The sequence below is a fragment of the Phaethon aethereus genome (genome assembly GCF_964289735.1).
Source record: "Phaethon aethereus genome assembly, chromosome: 25".
Lineage (NCBI taxonomy): Eukaryota > Metazoa > Chordata > Aves > Phaethontiformes > Phaethontidae > Phaethon > Phaethon aethereus.
The window spans coordinates 2,196,079-2,223,277 of NC_138601.1; the positions used below are offsets into that span (position 1 = coordinate 2,196,079).

Sequence of the window (27,199 nt, forward strand, 5' to 3'; positions counted from 1 at the left end):
CAATGATTCTGTGATTCTATACAGGAGACTTGTTCTAGCAGATGAATGACCTGGCCTTTGTTTCTTGCCCTACCACTGAGAGATTACAGTACAGAGCTGCTAAATTGCAGACATCAGGTCCAGCAAACACCTACTCCTCATCAGTTACAGGTGCCACGACCACATCAAACCTACTTCAGCACTGATTTGAAGTTCAGAAAGGGCTGCTTCTACCTTCAGAGTTTGACACACAGTGTCTGAGAGAGCGTGAAGAGTGCCGATGACAGCTGCGTTCCCGTGGCACAGCCAAGGTCTACAACTGAAGGGAAAATCATCACCCACGCAGGCTGCAAGTTCTGAGAGCTGGTAGGAGACTGTTGAGTGAATAAAGAGCCTTGTAAACCTTATTACCTTCAGTGCAGAGATAATTTTCAGGAGAAAGCCAAAAAAGTTAATATGTAAATCTCTCAAAACTCTTCAAGTTGTACCAGCATGTTATATTTCACCATTCCTTCCTTAAGGAAAGGAGAATAAATAGAATAGGTATGGCTTGTGTTGAATTACTGCGGAGAAGAAAGTGCTCAGTGTGGCAGTGACCTTGGTAGAAGACCTCACACAGAACAGAGTTGTCACTTGGCTGCCTGGTGTCCTGTGGAAGCTGAGACCTTAGCGTTCCTTCTTTTGAGCCCACCGCTCTCTGAGGATATGAAAAGGAGAGCAAGATGAAGAGAGTGCTGCCCTACCAGGGGGCTCAGCCAGTTATGTGGAAGCGGGACAGTTTTCTCTGCTGTGTGCAACTTTGCCTTGGTCCTCCCTGGTAAGGAAAGGAGCCAAACAAGACTGTGAAAGACCTATCCCTGACGCACTTCGTGGGGAGAGATGAAATCACCAGGGGAGAAGGGAGATGATGTGAGAATGTATGCTGCCCACACATCCTTCCGTTTACCCACACACTCCCCATACCTACTTGCACTCTCCTGAGCGTGTGCATGGAGGGTAGGCAGCACAGGGATGCTGCCAGCTCTTGCACGGGTGCTTGACTTAGATTTTGCTCGCTCTCCTCGGTGCCGTATATTCTTAACCCAAGGACAGCCCTCCAGGAGAAAGGCACGGCCTGATGCTATTGATTGTATGCTTAAGAAAGCAGGGAAAGGTTCCAGTTCTTCCCCAGAAGATCCAGTGGCTTGTATCAATCTCTAGGATACAAGCCTCTGCTTTTTCAAGGCCTCCATATCTTAGTCTGTTCGTTACTCATACTCAGCCTATTCATACTCATTAGTGGAAGCTCCGTGTGCCTGTCATTAGTGCTGCATACCTCCAGGGTATGTCAGGACTAGCCAGGATAGGCAAGGATGATCCTGGTTCTTCAATGTTACTCAAGGGAAAAATAACAATTTTGGGCCTTTCATATTATCCTGCAATTAGGTAAGTGACCTAAGATCATAGAAAATAGGGCTAAATCATGGACAAATCCTAGAAAATAAGGCTAAAGGGGACCTTGGGAATGCACCTAATTCATCTTCTCTTTGAGGATGCCTCTGCCTCTATCTTCTCTTTGCAGATGCTTCTACAGGCTGTTCCGCTCCAGTGATGGGATTCCCCTCCTTTCCGTAGGGATTCTGCTTCCATTCCTTGTTTTTCTGATGCCTAATTTGAATTTTTATACTGTAGTTGAAGCCAGTACTTCTTTGTCCTAAAACTGAATATTTACTTTTCTTCATATCTACCCTTTAAATATACAAAATGTAACATCAGGATGGTTATGTGGCTCCCTAGTCCTTCTAGACTAAAACCATATTTCCTCTGAGTCACATTTTCTGGATTTTTGATCTCTTGTTCTTCCCTGAACTGACTCACTGCCATTTGCATCCCACTTGAACTGCAGTGCCCCAAACTGAATGTGATGTTCAGATAAGTAGAAATCCATTGGGTTTTTTTGTCTTACAGTTTTCCTGTTCCTGTGCCTCTTCCTTAGAAAAACATGTGCTCCTAGATCTTTTTTTTTTAACACTAGTGGCAAATCAGTTTTTCGTTCCTTCATTATACAACTATTTCCACCTAAATGTGGAATTTTGCGTTTGTCCTCACTAAATTAGTGCCTTTTCCCCCAGACCGCTCCTCCCATTTGTTAACACTGTGGGTTCCTGCACTCTGAAATTGTATACTGCCTGCAGATTTAGTACCCCCATCATACTCCTTCATTCCAGTCACAGTTGAAACCATCTGGTAGTCCTGACACAGAACAGACTTCTTTGGAGAACCCTTTGGATCTCCCTTTTGAGAAGGGGCCTCTGGTTACTCAGAGCAGTTTTACAGATGGTTTCACAGCCACTTGTTTCATCTAGTCCAGGGGAAAACTGCTGAAATTTCATTCTTTATCAGTTGTGATTATGAAAGGTGGCATCTTCTAATGTTAAGATTTCAGATAAGCTGCATATCTCCCTTTATCATGTTAGCATTGCTGTAAACAGATCTTTTAAGTGCTCCAGTTTAAGTGCATCTTTGACGTGTCCTCTGAAGTGAGTCTCTGGACATATTGTGACTTTCTGAGCTGACTGGGATCTCGTCTAAGTTCTGTCCTTGGCTAGTGAGGAGACTTGGTGGACAGTAGACTCTGCCAGCCTGTAGAATATGCCACTCCATTTGCAAGGGCTACTTAAAAAATAATATATATTAATGTTACAAGAATACAATTTTACCTTGAAAAACTAAGGTGGGCCTTTATGATGCTTATTAATTGCTTTTTCCCCTACTGATACAGTTGGAAGTGGGAGAGCATGAGATGGCGATGAAGAGAAAGAAATGAATGGACTTCAAAACCCATTGTGATGAAAGCACATACATGTAAAAGACTTAATAGCCACCCTGTACGGGCTGGTGCTAGTTAGAGACCACGTTGCCTTTAATCTCATAAAAATAAAAGTAAACATCAAAAACAGTCTAGCAGTACTGTATATGGGTGCAGGCTGGCTGGCAGTGGAAGGTGGGTGACCCTGTGGGACTCCCACCTGAATACCCAGGGTCAGCCCAGCCAGCTCGGGTCCCCATTCAACGTTCTCTGCTGCCTGTGTTGTCCCAAAAGCGGGATCGTATACCTGCTGTGCAACAGGCCAATATACACACAGAGTAGAGGTGTTTTGTTTTATTTCCAGCATATTTGCACGGATAAGGGTGCTAGGTGGTATTCCACAAAGCTAGCACGCCACACAAAGGAATCACCACATGTTTATCCCGTTACATGATTAGCAAAAACAATAGAGAACCTTCCCAAGTTTACGTTCATTGGCTAGTAATTACCACATCGACTTTTGGAATTGCTGGGTTTTAAAGGAAAATAAATGGTGCATGCTCCTAGAGACAGTGGGGGGTCCATTTGCGTAGTCCCTTGGTTGAGTCGGTGGTCAGGATCTCCCCATGTCACCTTTACCTTCGCCCCAGTTACCATGGATTCCGCTCATCTCATGACAGTGACATTTTTCAAGCGTGCAGAAACAACGTCGTCTTCATGGTTTACTGCTTAAGTACAGCTACTTCTTCATCTTCTTGACCACTAAGTACAGGTTCATTAACCTTTTTTTAATTGTCTTATCTCCTACTGACCTGCCCTCCAGAATCTTTCATTTGTCTCAGACATCACCTGCAAGTCCAAAGGTGATGCAGAAAGAGGAACTCGCGCGCTGGTGCTTGTGTTTGTCCTGTGGAAGGTGTGTGCTGCTTGTGGTGTTGAACTGGGATGGAAGCTGGCTGGATTTCATCCTGCGCAGGATAGTGTTCAGTGATTTCCATCATTCAAGCATGTTGCTACAGGCTTTAGAGGACTTGATTCATCATAGTTTAAATATTATGGAGTAATCCATGCTGCTTGTAGATGTTGAGACTGGAAAAGCCATATCCGACAATCAGGGCAATGAATTGCATTGCTTGTTCTGTCCTTCATGAAGGTTGGTTTTGTTATCATCGAAGTCTGTGGAGAAGGGGCATATGGGACTGGTTCTGATACATAGCAAAGGACAGTTGAACTCGACTGGCGAGTAACACGTCGATCCTGTAACAGATGTCGTTGCAGCATGCTGCGAGGAGGAACGTCTTGTGTGCCACTGGTCATTTTTGTTCTAACCTTTAATTCCTGTTAGGAACTAAACCTCATTCAGATGGCTGGGGTGGACTGACTTTTCGATGTTTGCATGAGGAAACAGTTGTGTCTGCATAGATTTTTTTTCTTTCTGAGTGAAACTCGGTTTAATTTGTCCTCTTAGGAACCTTATTACGTCCGTTGCATTAAGCCCAACGATAAGAAATCACCACAGCTTTTTGACGAGGAGCGTTGCAGGCATCAAGTTGAATACCTTGGCCTTTTGGAGAACGTGAGAGTCCGCCGAGCAGGCTTTGCCTACCGCCAAACATACGAGAAGTTTCTTCACAGGTAAGAAGGGTTCTGGCAAGTGACTCGGGTTTTTGCAGGACAACTGGGACGTTGGAACGAGGTGTGTGATTTGGCTGTCTCCCCTTAAGTGAAGAATAAGTCTTAAGTCCTCTGGGCTTGTATCCTCACTCTTGAGCATATGGGTGGTGGTGTGTTTGGTTTAATATCTGCTGTTGGGTGTGATAAAACATGAGCCTAAGAGGAGCTCTGCTCTCATTTTGTGGCGGCAGATGTGTTTAGAGGTGCATGTGTGGCACTCGAGCTTAACTTCTTTTCTGTTAAAATTCATTTGCTGCAGTACTCTCTGCAGCAGGAACATGTAATGAGGTTCTTCCCCAGAGCATAACCCTAGAATCAGAGCTAATTAACTTCTGTTCTGTCTCTGAACATTGTCTGATTGTTGCAACGAGAGAGCCAGACAGACATTGTGTATCTTGGGAAGTGCTCGATGGCGCATAGTGACATTATGCGTGTGCAGGAGGAAACCTCTCGACTTAAAACTGGAAGTCTGAAATTCAAAGGGTAGTAACATGACCCCATTAAAACGTGGTTTTGATACTTCTTGCCCTCTTAATTCCTACCAGACTTGTGACAAAAGAAATGTTTTAGATTGAAATTTGTCTTCAGTAAATTAGCACAGGTACTAAGAATTTAACCTCTTGTTGATGAAATAGTGAATTGATTTTTACTTCTGTTATTGAATCAGGTGAGAAAAAGGCTGTGAGGGTAGAAAAAAATTAAACTATTCAAGCAGGTGAGATGTCATGCCTTAGAAAAGAAGTGTTACTGAAAGATCTTTTGCTGTTCATGGTGGAGATTTGCCTGGATATTTCGTGATACCTGAAGTGGAATGAAAGGGTCTGGCTTACTAAATTCAGCCCACAGTGCTGTGTCTCAGTTTTCTTAAGCATTATGCAGTGGTTAGAGCGTGTTTTCGCCCTCACATGTGGAATTCATTAAAATTTATTCTTAAGATTTGTGTAATTACTATTAATATAAACAGCTGCTTTGTTTTTAATGAATGTTTGATGAGCTCCTGTAAGCTTAAGACCAGAAGTGGTGTTTACAGCCAGTAAACCAAATTAGCACATAGCAACTGGTACAGCTTTCTGGCTATTGTACCATTTGTTCTGCTGGACCCTGGAGGAGGATTAAGCATCTACAGTGTAAGGTATCAGACACTGCATTTGCATATTGCGGTATTGCTCCCAGTCCAGTCTACACGGACTTCTCTAAATTTTAAAAAAAAATCTTCTGGCCTGGATATTGTGGTTTGGGTTGGGTTTTGGGGTTTTTTTTTCCCGGAAATTCTTTGTTCCTTGTTTTTGTGTGAGACGTACCCTCTTACAGGGACCGGGGGATATGATTTGTGGTACAAGCCGCACATTTTTTTTGAACAGGGATCATGAGGGATTTTTGTTCCTTTATATTTTACGGGCTTATTGGGAGACTGCGAACATGGAGGAGCCTCCAGGCCCCTCAGCTCCGACTCTTGCACTGCATGTGGGCCATGTTTTAAGATAGATCTAGAGTAATTCAGTGAGAGGTGATTCTGAGATGTAACTTTGTCATCTGTTTGCTTACATTTGCAAAAGACATCATAAAAGTTCAGTCCCACAAACAGATGTTTAACTCTCTCACAGACCCCTGAAGCTTTCAGATTTTCTGAGCCCAAAACAGTTACTTGTGTTTTGTTTTGCTGATTCCTCTTGGAGGGGACAGGAGATATATATCAGGATGTATATAGATAAGAGATACATACATACATACATACATGTATGTGTGTGTGTTTAAAAAAAGTAAGTGCATGTATACATATTTTTAATGTATATTTATCTATATGTATATATAAAAGCATATTAAAAATTACTTTCTGTTCTGTAGGAAAAGAGTTTGTTGCTATCGAGCCCTAAAACACTGTAAGGTAGTTGATATATCTACCAGTAGGAAATGAAGTGAAGCACAGTTAAGACCATTAATAAACGTCCTTTTCAAGCTTTCCTTGAAATGAAGAAAACTTTTATTTGAATTACGTGCAAACCAGCCTGTCCTTAGCAATTTGTAGAAAGTAAGATCAAAAATACCTTTTTTGTTGGACCAAGAGGTGTTGTGCTTTCACTTGGTAACTACATCTTCCAGTTGGGTGAAATGCATGTCAGGACCATGTATCTTAAATAGCTGCGATGCATTCTTTTGTTTTAACATATAACTTACTATCAAACAAAAAAAAAAGCTGATTGGATTTCAGAAAGGGGCAGGGGGAAGCTCGGCGCCTGTGAGGCATCTGCAGGGATGGCCGCCTGCGAGCGTAATCCAACACTTTCACCATGAAGGCATCCACGTGCCTGTTTCCAGGCAATGTTAAACATAGCACATAAAGGATGCCTTTAGAGGCTTTAGAGATAGCTGCGAACCACACGGCGGTAAGAGAAGGGTATGATCCAGCTTCATGCGCAGACCCGATAGTTTTCATTAAGGCTTCATAATTTAGTGGCTCGCAAAAACCTTCGTTCTTAGGGGAACTCTACTGGGAATTGTAAACTCTAGTAGCAACCTCTGCATGCCAGGTGTGGAGAAGAAGGAGGAGAAACAAAGGTGGTGTAGAAATGGATGTTTAATGTATAAGTGCCCTTGAAAGCTGTCAAGATCTCAGGGCAGGAGAGGGGAAGGGTTGCGCTGTCAGTGAGCAGATTTATTTTGGGTTCTGCCTCGCTATAATTAGCAGCGAGGTTGGGATTTTGACTTGCTGTGGCATCCAGGTCGTGCTCTCTGCTACGGGGAAGGAGTTCGTGGCATTGCAGCACACGTGCCATGAGGAGAACAAAAGGGACAAAAGGACGGCCACGATATTCCACCGCCGGCCCCACCACCGGTGGGCTAGGAGGGAGGTGGTCTGTTTGCCCCGGGATGTCTTTAAATACCGTAGTCCTGTTCTCGCTGTAGAGGAAGAGAATTTAACATTTCTTTTAGGCAGGTTTTCAGTTCTTTGACATCTTATCCCCTTTTTTCTGGCCCCGTTGGCAGAGCAGGCCTGCTCAATCATGCGTGGGTTTGCACTGCCACTCTGCTTGTCTTTTTTTTCCCTCCTAATGTAAATGTCTCAGGGTGGAAGATTTTCCCAGTGAATTAATTACTGCAGGAACATTTTCCTGATGAGAATAGGAAAGAGAAACCAGCGTAAAATATTTATGTCCTGTGTGTACGTGTATTTGAGAGAAGGAATGCTTTTGCCAGCCGAGTATAAATGCCAAATCTTCTGTTTTGAGTCTGAGGAGGGTTTTTTTTAAGATGCCTGTTTTATTTATCAGGAAGATCCCTAGCCAGCGTGCTGTAACCCTCACATGCTGACGGTGTTCCTCGCCTAGACACAGTGTGCACCTCCATTTTTTCCCCATCTTCGGCAGCTTATGCAGAAAGGCTGATGTGATGAATGAAAGCGACGGTGTGATGTGTTTCCATTCAGTTTTGTAACTCCTGCAGTGCAGCCACTCCCCAGTAAAAAGGCTTATTGCTGCGTCCATGTAATCGTAGCTGAAAATTCTGAATGTCTAAAACATTGAGACTGATGCTTGACTTGGATTGTGGGCTTTTAAATAGAGAAGTGGTTAAGATTGCTGCATGCTTGTTTTATTTGGAACACGAATGTGGGTACTATTACAGTGAAAATGTCTATTACATTTTTGATTATGTCCATAAATCTTACGCAGAAAATTCATTGTTGCTTTTTGCAAACGGGTATTCACCTAATCAGCACTTTGCAAGGCTAGTAAATCTTACAGAGAGCTGAATCTGAGGCAGCTACTTTTGTGTTTGATTTGTAATTGTCTTAGTTCCAATCTGCTAGTGTAAGAAGGAGTTTGGGGAGTAAGGACGGGAGGGAATGATTGAACAACTATTATAGGCAGTAGTGGTGTTTGCACAAACTGTGGCAGTCAACTATCTGCTACTTTGGTAAATAATAGAATTTGTTAGAAGTGGCTACCAAAATGATGAACAAGAAAAACTATTCACAGAATTTTTAAATCTAGGTTTTCTACAAAACAATTTATTACAGTTGACATCTTATGCAGAATGTGAGCAAGCCAAAACTTTTCTTCCTTGGAAAAAAATAAATTGAAACTGAGTGCTGAGAGGGTGAATAATGGAACTGCCAAATCTGCAGGAAGACAATGGTGAGGTTTGTCACGTTACCTCAGTTAGGTGTTGGTGAAGTGAGCTCCTCACAACTTTTTTTTTCTTCAGCATCTCTCAAAATCATGCCTTTCTTATATTTATTTTCCTTGGATTTTGAGGGTCACGATTCCTGCAGAGGATGTCTTGAGGCTCTTCTATCTATAACCAGTTTTATTTGAATTTATATCACAATTATTTCTTAAACAAGCTGAAGGTTGGCCTTCTTGAGAACCTAGATGACAAGTTTACATTTGTAAATTGTACCTTGTAATTCCAGGTACAAGATGATCTCGGAATTCACTTGGCCAAACCATGACCTCCCTTCAGACAAAGATGCTGTGAAGAAGCTCATAGAGTGTCATGGATTTCAGCACGATGTTGCTTATGGCAAGACCAAGATTTTCATCCGCACACCTCGAACTCTGTTCACCTTGGAGGAACTGCATGCCAAGATGCTTGTGAGGATTGTGCTCTTCCTACAGAAGGTAAAGCTTAGTTTACTGCATTAAAAACTCAGTTCAAGTTCCTTAAACACCTTTGCTCCCTTTTCAGGCTCACTTGCAAAAGTGATAAGTCTGCACAAATTCTGGAATACTGCAGTTTGATTACTGCTTAATTTTTTTAAAGCTCTTTCAGTAGTGCTCTTTGTAGCTGCATTAAAGTCTTGATGTGGTGTGATGTACCGTGAGCTGTAGGACTTATAAGATTATTGGATACTTTTTAAAAAACTTGCTCTTTACTCAATGAAAGTAGGCTACCTAGAAACTTAGAGGAACTTTTATGGATGAATGTGTAAGAGTCATGCACAACGGATGTTGAGACAGGTGTAAGTGCATAAAAGTTTATTAGTAGATCCGTAGCTGATGGCATGCATTGACTTAACAGTAAAACTATCGAGGGTGCAGGGAAAAGAATGAGAGAGGAAGAGAGAGTCAGAAAAAGAGACAGGGAAAACTTTCCCCACAGGCCAGCTAGGAAGAGAGGGGGCAGGATCCCTAAATGAGCATCCTCCCAGAACATCCTTTCTGGTGCAGCACGCTATCTCCCTCATCATACTCTGCCATTAATAATTACTGAGTTTTTATCAGGACCTGAGCAAAATCTCTTTTTTTTTTTTTTTTCTTACGATACTGTTAGTGCTGACTGGAGCATACAAGGACAGGGGGCAGATGCTCGTGCATATTTGCTTATTAAGCTTTCAGCATTCCTATTACGGAGTCCCCTAATGTGAATACAGCCGAGGGATAAAGAAAGAAGAGGTGATTTGCACTCTCATGGCAATCGCTTCCCGTAAGAACCTGCCATACCATGCAATACTGGGGCTTGGGGGTGCAAGCCTGGAAGAGGTACAACACGGGAGCAAGGAAAAACGCCGCTGCAGAGGCTCTGGAAAACACTGCCGCAGCAGCTTGGGTGAAAGGGTGACAGAGGGAAAGGTAGTCTACGGAACAGAAAATAGAAGGCACTTAGCATTGCAAAGGGTGAAACACTTAAGGCACTGTGCAACAGGACGTGCGCACTTGTCTTTTCTCTCTGAACATGGGATTTGAGCTCGAGATCTTTCTGATTTTACCCTTAGGATAAATTTTACATTCTGTGACTTCAGGGCAAACACATTCTCAGACCTTGCTTACGAAGGTACTCTTCTAAGCCACGGGAGTTTGTTGTGACTTGGCTAGCTCCTAAATCATTTAGGTGCTCTGGAGGCCTCAGCGACACAATGGAAGGTGGTTTTGTAACCTCAAAAGCAAACGTGCACCGGAAGGGAAAAAATACAAGAGCTGGTTTTAGTACTTGCTGAAAACTCTGTTCTGCATGAGTGTAATCTGTCTAGCAAAGAGCAACAATTCTGACTTGCACAGCCACAGAGATGATGGAACTGACTCAAGTCCTAACTGACAGGGATTGTTGACTAGTTCAAGATTTTTAGAAGTGTATTTCTTAAAATGCGTTTTGCCTTTTTCGTTCTTGGAACTCGGGAAACAACAGAACTTCTGAAACCCTTTTTGCCCATCAGAAATAGAAACTGCTGACAGATGGGTATAAAAACTTCACAGAGAAAAAGCCTGCTCTAAAGCTATGCAGTTAACCTAAGTTTGCACAAACTTTCTAAACCTGATGAACTGAATCACTTCTGGTGAAGAGTAAGACCCTGAAGGAAAAGTTATACACTGCAAGCTTGAATAGTTCTGCGGAACGCTCACATTTCTTGTGTTTACAATGCATTTGATCCGATTCCCTTTCTGGAAAGCAAAGCAATTTGACCACTACAGAAGGAGAAAGTATCAAGTCCAGGGTTGCATCCCTGTTGGTATTTATTGTGCCAGATTGCATGGTTTATCTTTAGTAAGGAATTTTGTAAGTTTTGTGTGTGTCTATATATATATGTATGTGTGATTAGTTTTTCTGGAGATGCAATGCTCAGGCTGCTTAAAGGATGCAGGACCTGCCTGTTTCTGAGCTTTGTGGTTCAGCGTTTTCTTTCCCTTTTCTTAGCAGTGTTCTGCTTGCCCTGCTGATGAACTTCACAGCAGCTTTCTTGGACTACATGTCATCTTCTTCCAGGTCTCTTCCCTGGAAAAGGCAGCATGCTTTTCCAAAAGCATATTCTGGCTTATTCTTTTGGAGTGGAATGGGGCTAATCTGTGGGGCCCTCTCATACACCTCTTAACGTTTTTCGGGATTATTAGTTGCACTTGCACTGTGCTTGCTCTGGTTTCACAGGAGGAGTTCCCCTGTCTGCAGCCACTTTTCTAAGCATGTTGGTCTTATTTGGTGCATTCGGTGAGTTCGCTGGGTCATGCTGTTAATCTGGAGTCTCTCTTTCTTCCCAGAGTGGTATGAGGTAAGGTAATGAGTTCCTTGTTGAATAAAGCTGCAGGGGTGACACCTTGTTCCCAGGTGACCTGAGTTTTCATATTAAATGTCTGAGGAATTGAGAGGTGACCTTTGTTGAAGTTGAAAGGTACAGTTACTGAAGAATAATTCAAAAGACCCAGTCTGTCTGTGCTGTGGAAACAGATGATGTCTCACTGCGAGTTGAGCGGTGAAACTCCTCCTTCGGATAAAATCCGCCGAACAGCGTGAGGCACAATTTTGACAGCAACATGTCAGTTTTTGTGAGTTTGCTGGCCTTTCCTTTAGATGGAAACTTCAGAATTAGATAGTCTGTGCTGTGATCTGGATTGGGCTCAACAATCTTGGAGGAGAGCGGGGCTAAAGATTTTTTGCCTCTAGAAGGTAAGTACCTGCTTAGGAAGAATGGATCGACTCTCTGGCTCTGTGAGGGTTTTTGCTATAGGGGTTTTGTGTGGCATCAGGCATGCTGGATATATAGAATAACTGTAGTGCTTTTGGGGCTTCTCTTGTTGCAACAATCAGCAAAAGTGACAAAAGTAAAATTCCTGGTGCACATTGTCCTATGGCTTCACTAACCTCCCTCCTCTATTTTCTCCTCTCCCTGGAGTGGAGAGGGACTAGCAGAAGTCTACATGGAGGTGTCTTTCTCTTCGGCATGAAGCATTGAAACAGGACACGTGGAGTCATGTTTTTGTTGTTTCTCTCTGAGAAATCTCTAGTGAGATTCTAATTTACCTAATAAAAGATTTGTGGGGAAAAGACAAGCTCCTTCTCAAGTGCTCAAGGTATTGGAAGACTTTGAAGAAAACTGAACGGCCAGAGCTCCTTTTCTGATGCTTATCCCTGCTGAGGTTCACCTGTATCTCTGTTTATACTTCCTGGATGTTCTTCAACCAAGCTCTAAACTGCTTGTAAAGTGATGGACTTGAGAGTCCTGGAATTTGCAACTAAAGACACGAAACACTAATGACTCTAAATGCGTACTAAACGGCTCGTCAACAAAAGAGCAGGTGTTGGGTTGATGTCTATAGGTATGTAATTAAATACCTTGTACAGTGTTAAATCTATGTGGAAAATGCTTGAATTTTTCTTCCATTTTCTGTATTTCTCTTGCTTTACGGTTAGATCTGATGCTGTGCTCTGTATCTGATCACTCCTGCGTTCATGCAGCAGCCGTGTTCTGTTGCCAGTAGATGGGGCAGTTGGAGACTGGCAGTGCTGAAAAAGGAACGATCAACACAATAAAAAATAAAATCAGAGTAAGGATCTGAAGAGGCCTTCTCTATGCCCTGAAAACATCAAGGCAATTTTGCCTGTATCTTAATTTCTGTTTTCAACTTGCGTTCAATTGTTGATTAAAAACTTGCACAAAAATTTAATTCTTGCTCCTTTTTCCTTACTTTTTAGTTTTGCCTATAAGCATCAAAGGCTGAGTAAGGCAAACTGTGATACTTCTGAGAGTCACAAGATTACATCTAAAAGGAAAGAGGAGAGATTAACTTGATTTTTTTTAATAATTGAGCCTTCTGTTGCATTGGAGTTTCTCAAGTTTTAATTTAGGAAAAGGAAAAGACAACTGGAGAGAAAATGTTGTGATAATAAGCACTTGTGCGATTAAAAACTGAGGGGAAATGTAAGACGTAGCCTTAAAAACAGCTGATCACAGGCTGGGTCCAATAACTTTTTTTTTTTTGCACAGGAACGATTTTAAATGAAAGAAGAATCTGCATTTAGTAGTTCTGTTTCTTGGTAGTTTTAAATTTACATCTTCATTTCTAATGATATATATTATATAATATATATATATTTTGTGTTTTATTGCTCTCGTGCAAATCATAAGACTTTCCAAAAGGGATTCGGCAATTATCTTAAGAGCCTCATTGTGTGAGTAACCCTTAACCCTTAAAATAATGCTTGTTCTTTTTTTTATGACGATAAGAATTTGCTTCTTAGGAGTTTGGTTAAATTGAATTAAGACTGACTTCCAGTTTAAGTAGGTCACTTTGCTTTCTTTTGCTCCACAACTCCTGAATGTCTTCTCCTTTAGCTTTATCTTCAACCTCCTTTTTCTTCGTGATAAAATGTTAGTGGGATTCCAGGCTGTGCTTTTCCTTCAGGCCAAACCAAGGCAGTAAGCAGATGTGATGTGATTTAACCGTGGCAACTTGCTGGCTCCAGGAGGATTTAGCAAGTGAGAGCTGTGTCCAGTATTAGAAAACCCATATGGCACTGGAGACATTTGCTGTCGGAGTCAACTCCAATGGTCATTTTAGAAACACCAGCTGAGAACATCACTTCTTTTTATCTGGTGCGTTTGAGTTTGTTTACTGTACCTTGGGTCTTGCCGTCTATATGATTGTCTTCATGAATGCAAGTGGAGCAGCTCTAATGTTAATAATAAAACTAAAAAATAAAATTTTAAAAAGCTGCCATAAAACTCCCTTGCTTTTTCTGCCCTTGGAAGCGTTCACACATATTCATTAGCTTTGCAGAGTAGTGCTTTGTTCAAGAAAAAAAGCTGCGCCAGCCAGCACGTGCGGTATGCGAAGATGATATATCTTGTCAATATAATTTAGTGCGCTATTTCGGTGTAATTTTATCAGACCAGTACAGCTGCATACGGTAATCGCTTCACTAAATCTTTACTGCCTGATGCAGAGGAAGCAAGAATTATCCTTGTATTGCAGCCCAGCACCTCCTCGGACAAACGCCCTGGTGCGCAGAAGCCCTCTCAGCCCAGGAGGTCGGCGCAGCTGGCAGGAGGCAGCGCCGGCGCGTGCCGGGGGTGTCCCGACGTGTCCTCGTGGAGCGGCCGGCGGCCCCTCCGCTCCCGTTCTCCGGCAGCGTGCCGTTCGCTGCGGGCGCTGGCGTTTGCGGAGGCTGCTCTCAGGAGAGCTGTCGCTCGCAGCCCCGCAGCTGCAATCACCATGGCAACGCTTCCCGAAACCCGGCGGGGAAGAGCAGAAAAATAGAACCATGGATGACTTGTCATAATTTAATGTTTCACCTTCCTTTTCTTCTCCATCCCCATGAGTCCTTGAAGCATGGTGCGCTGGGAATCGTTAACCACAAAGGGAAGCTTTCACTCTGACAAAGGCGGCGTTCGCATGTCGGCTTGTAGACAGGCAGTAGTAATCTGGTGAGGGTTTTGGGTCAGTGACCCAAATAAAAGGCGATGCAATGCATTTGCCGTCCGGACTCAAGGCATTTACCATGATGAGGGAATGTCTTCGTGAGTATAAGTGGAAATAGGTATATAATTACACGTGGATTTGTGCTGTGAACTGAGGCTTTGATCTGGAGAGGCTTTGGCAGGGAGAAGCTGTGAAAGGAGGTGCTGTAGCTCCTTCCAGGGGAGCAGCACACGGCTGCTGTGAAGGACCAAGTAAAATGAGGAGTTGGATATATCCGCTGTGTTGATGGTGCCGCTTGCCGGTGTGGCCGAGATGATCTCTTAGTGGACTGATCTGACTGCTTCTCCCATGCTGCTTGCCTCCCGTGCTAGTAACATCACTTGTCTGCATCCGGTGAATGCATTGAGGCATCTCAAGCCAAAAAAAACCCCAAACAACAAAAAACCCCACCTCCAACCAGAAAAGAAAAAAAGAAGAGTTTATTTTCTGGCAGTTTAGCTCCACAACCTGCTCACCTTCCTTTGGATGAACATCTCTGCTGGTAAAAAGGAGAGTCAGGGTCATGCCCATGGGGGAAAGCAAAAAGGGCAGAACTGGATCCTACCCTTTGGCACCTAGATACTTGCCTATTATCTTTTTCCTCCCCTGGGAAATGCTATAAAAACGTGCTTTAATCTAAATAAATGTAAATACCCATTTATTACGCATCAGTATTTAAAAATATGGTGCAGCAATAAATGGGTGGCAAGGCTACTGCCTGTTCCAGGACTCTCACATCCCAGCTTTGAGACCTTGAGCTTCATGGCCCTTAGGGTCACCTGAAAACTTGGTTTATGTGCACGCATGAGGGGAAAAACAATAACAAAACAAAAAAACCCAACAAACTCTTTCCCCCAGCCTCTTGCAGCATCACAGAGAATATGTTTGTGCTTTGGTGAGTGCATGAAGGACTTCGCTAAGCTCAGTTAGAAGCGAAGTGGCCAGAGCAGGTAACTGCCCGATTCTGTAAACGCTTCATCTTGGTCTTCTGCTTCTCGCAGCGCTGCTTGTAAATTCTCATGAGCGACGGCTGCAAAGCCCGCTGCGGAGCCTGCAGTTCGGCGCTAACGCTTCCCGCTGCCCCCTCCCTCCTCCGTGTTCACGTTTTGCTTTAGTTGATTATCAGTTTGCAGAACACGTGGGAAGGACTTTAAAAGGAATCTAAATGGATCGCCATAAGGGATCGGAGGAATTGAGGAACGCTGCGTCCCTCTGGAAATCCCAGTCGCAAATGTGGGGTTTTTTCCCCTCTTGAATGGGCTTCTTTCAGCACTCCCTTGTTTGTTAAGCAAACTTTTTGTAGTTCTGATCTTGTAAATTGAGTATTTCAGGTTCTAAGTCTGTCCTTTCATGGTTTTGGGATTGTGGGGGTTTTTTCATGCTCATTCGTGTGTATCAGACAGATTGGGAAGACCAGACTCTGCAACTATTGCTCCTGATGCTTGTTGTTTTCATCGAAGGGAATTATTTTTTGTTTTGTCTGAGCTTTTCATTTTTGAAAAGATACTGACCAGCTGCACCTCAAGGTGTCTTTAACCCTTGTTTGAACTGTAAAAATATTGCCAGTGTAGTGTAACTTGAAGTGCAAGCAGGCACAAATAGCATTCAGCAACCTTAACTTGGAAAAGATCTTAATTTAACATGATAGTAAAAATACCAGGATCACGTGAACTGTGCCTGTAATAAGGCAGAGAGGCACAGACAATTTCTCTGTGTATCTTCTTTCCCAACAGGACACTGCAGTATAAATCACGGTCCCTTTTGAGGAGGTTTACCACTCTTTCAGGAGGATGGGCAGTGAGCTGCACATGTTGGTTATGAGGCTTTTGGGCAAAAATAAGCGTATTGTGATTGACCTGTGTTGGCTGAAATATTTCTGGATTATTGTGGGATTTTTACCATGATTAAAGCTGTCCTCCCTAGCAGAAATGCATGTTTTAGTGGTGTTTGTGTCCTTTAGACAAAAGTAAGTAACGTTTTCTAGCTCTTTGCGTGGCCCTATGTTCCCTGTATCTGCTCTTTGTTCTGGAAAGGCAGAACATTGCTGTCACACCTTCAGAAACATAGATGGAGGTTAGTTGTCAGCCGGTTCACTAAATGGATGTAGGTTTTAAACTGCAGCAGCTGCTGTGCCGCGTCAGACTGAAGGTCCATGAGGACCAGTCGTGTCTCCATGAGATGCCTTGGGAGGACAGCAGCAGGGCAAGTGTGCTTCATGCCTCTCCTGAATACTTTCCCAGTCCCTTCAGACATTTGGGCTTGGGGTGAGCTAAGATGGGCATATTTTGGGGTTTTTTGTTGGTTTTTTGTTTTGTTTTGTTTTAATTCAAGAACACCTGCTGGATTTCTCTTCTTGGAACTTGCCCTCAAACATGTGCCACCAGCTTTTAGATATGTAGCTGCCTTTATCAAGCTCTGCTAACCACTGCACAGCTCTAGAGATCTTGCTTTGTTTGGGTCCTTGCATCTCCCAGCTTCACTTGATACCCGCTCATTCCTGTACTGACAAGTCAGGACTTTGCTCAGGACTCTCTGAACGTCTGTCACATACCCTCTCGGTCCTCTTCTTCCACAGAGAAACATCCTAGCTTATCTAACTTCTCCATGTTTGGAGGTTGTTTTGTGCTTCTGGTTGTCTTTGCTGCAGTAAAACACTGAAGATCATGAAATGACCTGTACTTTGGTATCTTTGGCATGAAAACTCTACCTTGAATTTTCACAGGATGAGAGAAGGTTCCTGCTGCCTTCTAATGGCAGCAGCCTTGTTCTGGTGATTGCAGACTTCTCTGCTTCCTTAACACAGGAGCTTTGGGCAGTTCTCTGCATCTATTCATATAAAGTTACCGCTTTTCTCCCAACATCTTCCTTCCCGGTCATTGCCAGAGGCAGGAAATTCTGTAGAGCGCGACCAGGCCGGAGTGGTAGGATGCCCTTTGTCACGACAGCGGGGCACTGCCAACAGAGCACCGCTCAGGGCACCCGATGGACGTGGCAAGTCCTTACAAGTAGGACAGTAAAGAGCTTTCTGAGGCTTTCAGGCTGAACAGCAGCAGCTCAGGCTCGGCCTCGAGGGCAGATGGGCACGGCAGCGTGGCATTCGCCATTGCGGAGCAGCAGAACTCGCTGCTGGAGGAACCCAGGCCAGCTCTGCTGGGGCTCCGCACCCAGCGTGTCGTGTCCGTGCACGAGGCTCGCGTGTGCGACTTGCTGATAGCCGCTGTTTCTTTGACAAGTTTTATGTCTATTATTGGACGCGGTCCTGTTAGTACGACCTGATTAATCTCTGAGAGGGACCCTTCCCTCTTTCCTAACTTGTGGAATATTGTTTTTATTAAGCGGAGCGATAGATTGAACGTTGTTCAGCTGACTCGTGTGAAAAGAGAAAATAACGTTTAGTAAATTAAGCAGCTCTTCCCACTCACTGTTATGTGCTCTGCAATGTGATCTGTTGGAACGGGGAGGCTCTGACTTAAAACCATTTGCCTCAGACCTTCTGGGGGATCTGAATTTGTTTGAACTGGGAAAACGCAAACCAGGAATTGTGGTGTGTGCAAGTACCCGGTGGGTGCTGCGTGTGAGTACCAGCCATGCCGCTGTAGCTGTGCCCGGCAAGGAGACGACCCCTTTCAAAAGCAATCAGGAATAGTGTAATTAAAGCTCGCTTCAAATTGGAGCATTTCTTCAAACTGCAGTGCCTCGGAGGACCCTGTGGCAGAACTGCATACAGCTTCTGCGCCGCACTATTGACTTAAATATTTAATAACCTTTCCTGTTTGCGATCCTTTAAAGCTGTGCAGGAAGGTTCATGCCTGTGTGAATTTCTAGCTAGGTTTTGTTTTATTCTTTTCAGTTTGGATGCCTGGAGGGCAGCTTGTGCTAGGGCAGCATGAAATATTGATCACGAAACGGCTCAGGCTAGTGCGAAGGAGGCCCAGTGGGAGGAGGTGTGCTGTGTTACAGCAAGCATGGAAGAGTTTTCCAGTTTAGTTACTTGCAGAACTGCTCAAAAATATAATGCTGGTGTTTAATTTAGACGAGCTCAGTTTGCCCAAATTCTGGGCATTTGTTTGCTTGCTCATATGTTTAGATTGTGTGCTGTGTGGGTTTTCTTTGACATTCGCAGAGATTGCAGCATCTAGGTCAAATCTAGATTATCCCTTTTTCCATGGAAGAACTACATGTGAGGTGATCTCGGCATTCTGGGCCCACCCTGCCTGGTCTGCTGGTTTTCCCTGGGCTCTGCAGGGCCCATTCAATTGTTTTCCTTTCTTTCTTCCTTTTCTCTTTTTTTTTTAAATGGGCGATTCTGAGCTTGGAAGCAGACTGCAGTCTGCAAACGAGCCTATAGTGCGTAGATTGGTATGTAGGATTTATATTCTGCTAAGGTAATGGACTGGATCTGTGTTAGGTTTCTTTAATCTTAGAAACTTTGCTAGAAGCTCACTGAGGTTTTTAAGCTGATTCTAAAGGCATGTCCAGATCTCCTTTTCCATTCATTTGAATTTTAAGTTATTAAATTTTAATGAAAAACCATGTGAATTAAACATACTTCAGAAAAGATTTCAGTACTTCCCATAAGATAAGATGTGACTCCTGATTTGGACGAACGCTCTGTTTGGTTTTGTGCGAGTCCCAGTTTCAGAAGCTGCCAAAGCAGCTGCCGCACTGGGAGGAGGGGGACCACCGATGGGATCACCAACACCCAGAGCTGTGCAGGAGGATCGCGCTCGGTCTGGAGCTTTTCGTGGTCCCAGCTGTCACTTCCATCTCGCTGGCTGTAACTGAAGGAGCGAAAAGGGACCGTGGTAAAGCAAACAGCAAGGAACTCTCTTCACTGGAAGCAGCCATAGAAATATATACTCTTTCTAATGTTCAGGAGCTTTGAATTTCCTGTGGTGTTCAGACTTGGTTTTCCAACCTTTTCCTTTCTCTCTATCCATCCGTCCTCTTAGCCCTTTAGCCATAATTTCATTTGCCCTCTTAATTTTTCTTCACCTGACATTTAGGAGGGCAAAGCATAGAGGAGAAGGCAGAGGTATTGAAAGAGGTGTGGTGAGACTGTGGGTGAAAGGGGGAATAGTTTTAATAAAAAAAAAAGTCTAGAAATGCCTTTTCTTTCCATTCTCAATGTAAACTTGCTTATAAGTTTCTGCTTTTGAGTCCTTAATTTGCTGCTGGTCCCCTTCCCCGTGTACACACGTTGTGGAGCCAACACATGCTGCTACTTATTCCCCCTCCTACACCCTGCCGTGTCTTGTCTCCTCCTTGCAGAGGACAATCTATTCCATAGCACGTCCTGCACAACATCTTGCTTGGTCACTAGGCACTGCGCTAACTGATGACAAAATCAATTGCTTTGGAGTCTGCTCTTCAGTGGGTCACTCTGAAAATTGTCATCAAACAAGCTCTTCTGTGAGCTCGGCTTCCTGTGGGTTGTCCTGCACTGCTGACACCTCACAATGACAACAGTCGGTTTTCTTCTTGTGACCACTTCACTGCCAATACTCTCCAGTCTTCCTCATCATCTTCCTCCACTCCTCCTCTTGTGTCCTGCACACATCTCCACCTTCTCATCCCCCTGAAATACTGCCAGATCCTTCTGGTATGCTCTACCTGTTTGGCTTGGCACGCAGTCTTGTGTGGCTGTGCCTGGCTCGGAGCTTTGCGTGTGCTGGTTGGGATTTGGAGATCAAAGGCGGCAGATGGCTCGAGCTCATTCTGAAGCGTTTCCAGCAATGTCACTCTAACCTGAGGCTTGCTCTACCCTGCTGTTGGTTTTTCCTGAAAGATGTGTGGACTTGCCTCTTTGAGTCTTCTGTTCTTCTGTCAGATTTGGTTGAAGCTGGCTACAGATCCAGAAGGTATCAGGGCAATTTCAAGAGGTCAGATGGGGACATTTAGTCTCATTTCTATGGGGAGCCAGGTTAACCAGAAGTGAAAGCTGTAGAAAGGTGGCAAAGGAAGTATCATTTTTTATTCTTGTCTATGGGACACTGGGATTCTCAGGCTTGTCTACCCTGTCCTTGCAAGATTTTGCTAAATGCAACTGCTGAAACTACCAGCTTGCTGGTGTGTAGCTCCGATTTAAGTTCAAGCTGAAAGCTGCTCACTGGTGGTTGAGTTTCAGAAAGGTGATGCATGTGAGCTGTTGAATCCTTTCTGAACTATGTATGAAAATTACTTGGACAGTGTCTTGGGTACAAATGGACTAAAGAAAGATGGAGAATCCTGGATGCACATATCTTCTTTCCGTTAGGTTTTTGGCATGCAGGTCTCCTGTATTTGACCATGGCTCTACCATCGTCCTCCAGCATGCAACAGAAAAGTAGCTTTTGCAACATGAGACTCTGTTAAATGCCATGATAAACTTAGCTCTGGAAATCTGATTTTTTTTTAATTTAATTTTACATTGCTTAATGTTCTTGAGTTATGAACTGGAGTTGGGGGGAAGAATTGGAAAGGTATGTTGAGAGAGGTAGTGCTCTCCAATATCCAAGTCTGAGAAAGGTGTGGCTTGGTAGGAGACACTCCAGCATCTTTGTCTTGTGTACCGTTCTGACCCATTGCTCTCAAATACACAATGCAAAGGACGCAAAGCAGCTGCTGAACAAGGAGTTTGCTGCTTTGACAGCCTCCTCTTGTCTATAGATTTGAAGGGTTCGTGTTTCTGGAAGAGACTGCTAGACCATCCTGCAGTCAGCTTGCCTTGGCAGTTCAACATTCCTGATGGACTGCTTTAAGCAGAAATGAGCCCTGTGATTGAAAAGAAAAAGAATGCCAGCAAAACAATTAATTTAAAAAATATTTGTACCTCATTCCCTGAGAGAAGTTTGTTCTTATCTTTGTCTTTCTCCTTACTTTTGGGAGGTGCTGCCATTGTGGCTATTAGGAAGGTCCTTACTAGGAGTGAGGTTATCGAGTTATGACAACTTGATTTAAGGACATGCTTTTCATTAATAGTTTACTGCTTGCCTGTAGCCAAGGGGCATGCCTCGGCTGGATAATTGGATTTGGAAGGCTAGTGTTTGTAGCAATTGTGACACTTCTTGCTGTGAAGCCAATTTCTGCAGCGATGCAGCTGATACAACATCGGGGCAATCTGTTACATGCGCCTTTGTTCCATGGATGTCTGACTGGTGTAAAAAATAACCACAGCAAGAGACTTTCCTCAAGAGCATGCCTACTTCAAGCACAAGGAAGCAAAATCAAGACTTTGTTCTGTATTTAAAAACAATTTTAAATGTTTTTGGGAAAAACTGACAAAAGTGAAGCTCTACAAAGTCTTTAGCAGCTTACAGAAATGCACCATGTATGTTCTTTTCTTGAGAAACTTTACAACGTTCAGAAGTCTGATTAGCTGCAACCTGGAACCCTTTGTTCCTCATTTCTATTCTTATTAAATTAAAAAATTAGAAGTTGACAGTAGGTTTTTACCCCATTTTTCTTGTTTACTGTCCATACATTCCTTGCAGGTACATTTTGTGATACTTCAGTCTATGTTTAAATGTCTCAAGCAATCCAAGTTGTCTTCGCTTTTCTTTAAAAAAGGGCACAAATTACTTCAGTGCTCTTTAGATGCTGAATTATTTGATCCTAGTTGCTGATTCTGTCAAATTCATACAGTTTCTGAATCTGATGTGGCCTCAGGCGTGGAAATGCTAGGTTGCAATCAGCCTTCCACACTTCGGGTGAAATCCAGGCCCTGTGCAAGTTGGTTTTAGCTTGTGGCTTCAGGAAGCCCTGAGCTTCTCAGGAGCTCTGATGCCCTTTATATAGTAGTGTTCTTTTATCTCTTTGTGATACGCAGGTTATATAGAACTAAAACTACAATTAGAACTGAGTGCGCTAAAAGTGACTGCTAGGAACAGCATATGTGATGCAGAGGATGCTGCTTTCCCTCAATCTGTCTAATGACTTCAAAGAATAAATAAGGAAAGTGTTATATATTATTTTACACATGTGCAGTGTTGAGATTTTTCAGTAGCAGTCCACTGCTCACCGTTTAACTCGCGCTTTCTCTTCCCGCCGACACGACTGTCGGGTCAGTACAGCAGCGTGCTGATTTTCTGCCGTGGTTTCAGGGACTGGTTTCTGCGCTTCCCGCTCTTACCTCTCCCTTCGCTGTCCTGACCGTCAGCTGTTTGGGCAGCATTGTGCAGGATCTTGACTCTGTTCTGGCGTGCTAGAGCACAAACGCGCTTTACGGAGCATCAAACGCACCAGTGAAGTGGTGGGTGCTCAAGCAATTCCCCAGGCTCTGCCAGAGCCACGTGGGTCATGTCTGTCGTGAACGGGAGAGATCCCACGTGAGGACAGTGAGGCCAAAGCAGAATGAGGAGGGGTTACTCTCACAGAGGTTGAGAGAAGAGTCCCCTGCTTTTGAGGGTTTTGGGACACAAAATCTATTTCCTCTTTTAATTTTGAGTCTATAGAGAAGAGCAGCCTCTGACATCTGCTGTACTGCTTCCTACATGTAGCTTTTTTCAGCCACATATCAGGATTATCGGTAAAGCTGTCAAGACAACCTTTGACATGGCTTCATAAAGCGACTATCTTGTTGGAAATTGCCTCAGGTAATTAATTAATTCTTCTGTAAATAGAAGGCTTGATATGCATCATTGGTGCTATGGGGTGTTTCTCAAGAGGGAAATAAACTCTCCAGCAGGGCCCATAGCGAGCCGTGAAGCGCTCTTCGTATGCAGGAGGCTCATTATCCTTCCAGTTTAATTCTACAAGGAAACAAAAATACAATCTTCGTCTTGGCGGATTATATTAGAAGGAAAGTACAGCCGTTGACGAATCCCTCGGGGACGTGCGAGTCAGCTTGAGAGCGCTCGCGTGAATACGCATTTCTCTGGTTACAGGATGGGAACAGCACAGCCTGCCCAGCCCGGCCGAGCGCTGCCGTGCTGCATCGTGCCTGGGGTCTCCCAGCTCCGAGTCGGTAGCGCTGTAGAGTCACGTCAGTGCTGCGAGCAGTCTTCCTGCCCCACGTCCGCGTGCCTCTCTCCATGCGGCACCAGAAGAAGTCCAGAACATGGCATGTTTTCTGCCTGTGGGGATCTCCAGGCGCAAATAAGGCTCACGGCGGTGCCGGCGGAGCCGGCCTGCCGTCCAGCAAGTTGGGAGGATATCACTTGTTTTGCATATTTGCTTGCTTTTCAGTGCACGGCCATGGATATTCACCAAACTATTTTCAAAGCAGTCTTTTTTTTAATCGGTGTTAAAATTGTTTCTTGACACACTGGTAAACGCAATGTTTTTTAAGTGATGTTTAATTGAATTTGATTGGCACAGACAAGTCACTTGCTTTAAAATAAAACTAATATATATATGGATTTGAGCAGTATAGAAGGAGCACAGAAAGAAAAAAATATCCTGCATTTTATTGGTAAAACCGTCTTCTCCACTGACTCCCAGGTTTGGAGGGGCACTTTGGCTCGCCTTCGCTATAAGAGGACTAAGGCTGCCCTCACGATACTCAAGTACTACCGCCGCTACAAAGTGAAGGCCTACATCCACGAGGTTGCCCGCCGCTTTCACAATGTGAGGCTAATGAAGGATTATGGCAAGCATGTGCAATGGCCCATTCCACCGAAAGTGCTGCGCCGATTCGAAGAGGCACTCCAAGCCATTTACCATAGGTACAAAGCAAACCTCTTGTCTTTTCAGTCTCACTTAGAGGAGTGAACAGCTACTGTTTGTTCCATAGAAGTTGGAAAAATGACTGAAGAACATTAACTGGACATCATAGATGAAAATGTCACTGGTGTTTGGTACCCTTGACCAGGCAAATAATTATTCCATTTCAAAGATTTAGTCAGGATGGACATTGTATTTCCTTCCTTGGCCCCTTTCTGGTTGGTTTCAAAAGAAAAGGGCAGCTGCTGTTAGACCAGGGGAGAGAAAAGGAATCTTTTCAGGTTCCGCAAGACTTCTTACAGTAAGTCAGTACTTTTCTGCAACAGAATAAGCAATGTTCTACTACTTACCCATATTCTACATGCAGAAGAGGTATTTTATCCTTTTATTACAACCTCCTAATATCTAAAAGTTAGTGACTTTTTTCTCTGGTAAGTTGTAGACAAAGTAGTTAGGATTCCAATTTAAAGAATGATGACTTCTGAAAACCACTGAACAAGAGAAATGTTGGCTGGATAGGGCCTCTAGAGATCTCCTGTCCAGCCATCTACTTGAAGGGGGATTACCACCAGCACTAGATCAAGGCAGCCTTGGTTTTTTCCCCAGCTGTATCTTGAAAGCCATCCACAACCTATCTGGGTAGAGAGTCCTGCTTTCAGAATAAGCTCAGTTATCATAACTACAAAATTTTAGTTGCTAAAAGACTTTTCATAGCATTAATCCTAGAGAACTGCCATTGCTGCTGCAGGCTGGAGCGTGGTGTGGAGTAATGGATGGGCTACCCTGCCCTGTTTCATGTTACAGTTGGTTAGGTTTCAATTGTAAGGCCAAATTCAGCTATTAAAGGAGAATTATGTTGTAAATGAGCCAAAAAATGGGCTTGCAAAAACTTTATTGCAAACAGATTGTCTTCTGGGTATGGGATGGGGAGTATAGCAGCCGAACTTGTTAGGAGTCAGAGAGGGTATCTGACTTTAAAATGATAACTGATGTTTCCAGCTTTATGAATGCAATGGAAGGAGTTCTTTTTCCCCTGACACTTATAGTCTCGGGGTGGCTTTGTTGTGCTGATCTGGCAGAAGTAGCCCTCATAGCACATGGTACAGACTGCAGAACTGATTCAGGCATTTTGCGGCAGGTGGAGAGCAAGTGAACTCATCCGGAGCGTCCCACCAGAAGTCCTACCTCAACTGAGGGCCAAGGTTGCTGCCATGGAAGTGCTGAAGGGTCACAGAGCTGATATTGGTCTACAAAGAGCATGGGAGGGAAATTACATCGCACTGGTGAGTACAAGTGAAGTGATCAATGCAACGCCTGGGGGTTAGAATGCTGAAAGGGTGGAAATTTGAAAAAGTGACTATTGGTTTCTTGGAAGGGAGGAGTACTTCAAAATTACCTCTGTAAGTGGGTTTAGGTAGTGCCAGAGTCTTTGACTTCTACTGCACTAGGAGTGATTTTTCTGAATACTAAGCCTAGCTTGAGCATCACAAGCAGCATTAAATGATAATGAGTAACGCCATCAACTGGCTCTTCAAATTGCCAAAGCTAGGAAAGAAGTCGATGTAAAACTAAAATTCTAGATATAATAGGATGTAAAGAAATCGCATAAAATGAAAAGGAACAAAGAAATTCTCTCTAGGCAAATTGCATTGCTTCCTTTTACTCCGTCCTTCCTTTAAGCATTTTGTTTTGTTAAGGCTTTTTTTCAGAAAGCACATAAAACTCCAGATGCTCTGCTGCTCTTCAACAAGGCAGAGACTAGAGGAGGCTTTCGGACAAGGTGGTGCAGCTGCAGCCCTCTCTGGCCTGCCATGCCGTAATGCAATTACTTTCCTCAGTAAGCAAGCAGAGTTACGTGCCTGGTTTTGCTCTTTCAGAAACCAGATAACCCTCAGACCACGGGCTCTTTCATCCCTGTTGCCAACGAGCTGAAACGGAAAGACAAGTACATGAACGTTCTCTTCTCCTGTCACGTCCGCAAGGTAACCGGCATCCGCGTGGTCTGCAGACACATGGGCTGGGTGGGGAAACTTCTTGTGGTCGAGGTGAAATCTTGGGAAGCCAAGGGCAAGGAGGTAATCCTGGAGATGCTTTAGCAGACGGCACTTCAAAACTGTCCTGTTTCAAGGAACAGCATCAGTGAATTTTTTGATGGATACGTAGTTCTGAGCCTCTTGCATCAAAGGATGCTTTTGTGTGAGGGGCTTCTGTGGCCTCTTCATGTCAGAGGATGAATAAATTCACTTGTTTCTGTGTAACTGGTTTAGATCTGACTTTTTTCATAGCAGAATGGGTTTTTTGTTAAAGTGGTTGGAAGGTTTAAAAAAATAATTAGAAAAACATTAGAAAAACATTAGAAAAATACTTCAGTGGAGTATTCTATTGCTTTTAACATGTTCTCTTTAAGAGCGGGCTTCACTAGTTGAATGAGTGGTTTGAGTGAATATTGGTGTATGTTGTTAGGATTAAAGGAGGATTGTGTGAGTCTGGATCCCAACCTCCTCTTCAGAATCTTGCAACAGTTTGGCTGGAACCTGTGTTAGGGACAAGGAGATACAGGAGAATTTCACCCTGATTTTTTTCACTTTAAGCTGAAAACAGAAGAATTCCTTTTCTAATTCATTTAATGAACTAGTTCCAAATTGTTGCTGTTTCTAACTAAACCGGAATAATTGTAAAAATACAATATTCAGTGCTTAAAGATGTGATGAAAGCATTTGTTGTTTGGAATGGGAATGGGGTGACAGTGAAGGGAATTACTCGGGTGAGGGGATGTATAATATACGTATACCCGGTGTGGGAGTTTAATTTTGCTCGCTGTTACACAACCTTTTAAGCTTTTAAGTCCTTATGTTTCTCTTGCTTGCTCCTGATTCAGCTTTGAAGGACAATCTCCTGTGCAAGCACAGGGGAAAGCAGATTTCTGAAGCACAGATCCATACCTTCTCCG

The 27,199-nt window shown here is 43.6% G+C and overlaps 1 protein-coding gene across 1 annotated transcript in view; it reads left to right on the top strand.

The window, feature by feature from the left end:
• MYO1D (myosin ID) overlaps positions 1-27,199 on the top strand; it is a gene marked incomplete at its 5' end in the record, with an annotated part of 162,143 nt that overhangs the window by 63,519 nt on the left and 71,425 nt on the right. Inside the window, 5 exons of the mRNA XM_082010667.1 lie at positions 4,236-4,402; positions 8,853-9,060; positions 24,028-24,251; positions 25,388-25,532; positions 26,127-26,231. Coding sequence (XP_081866793.1) covers positions 4,236-4,402; positions 8,853-9,060; positions 24,028-24,251; positions 25,388-25,532; positions 26,127-26,231 — 849 coding nt within the window. The remainder of the gene's footprint in view (positions 1-4,235; positions 4,403-8,852; positions 9,061-24,027; positions 24,252-25,387; positions 25,533-26,126; positions 26,232-27,199) is intronic.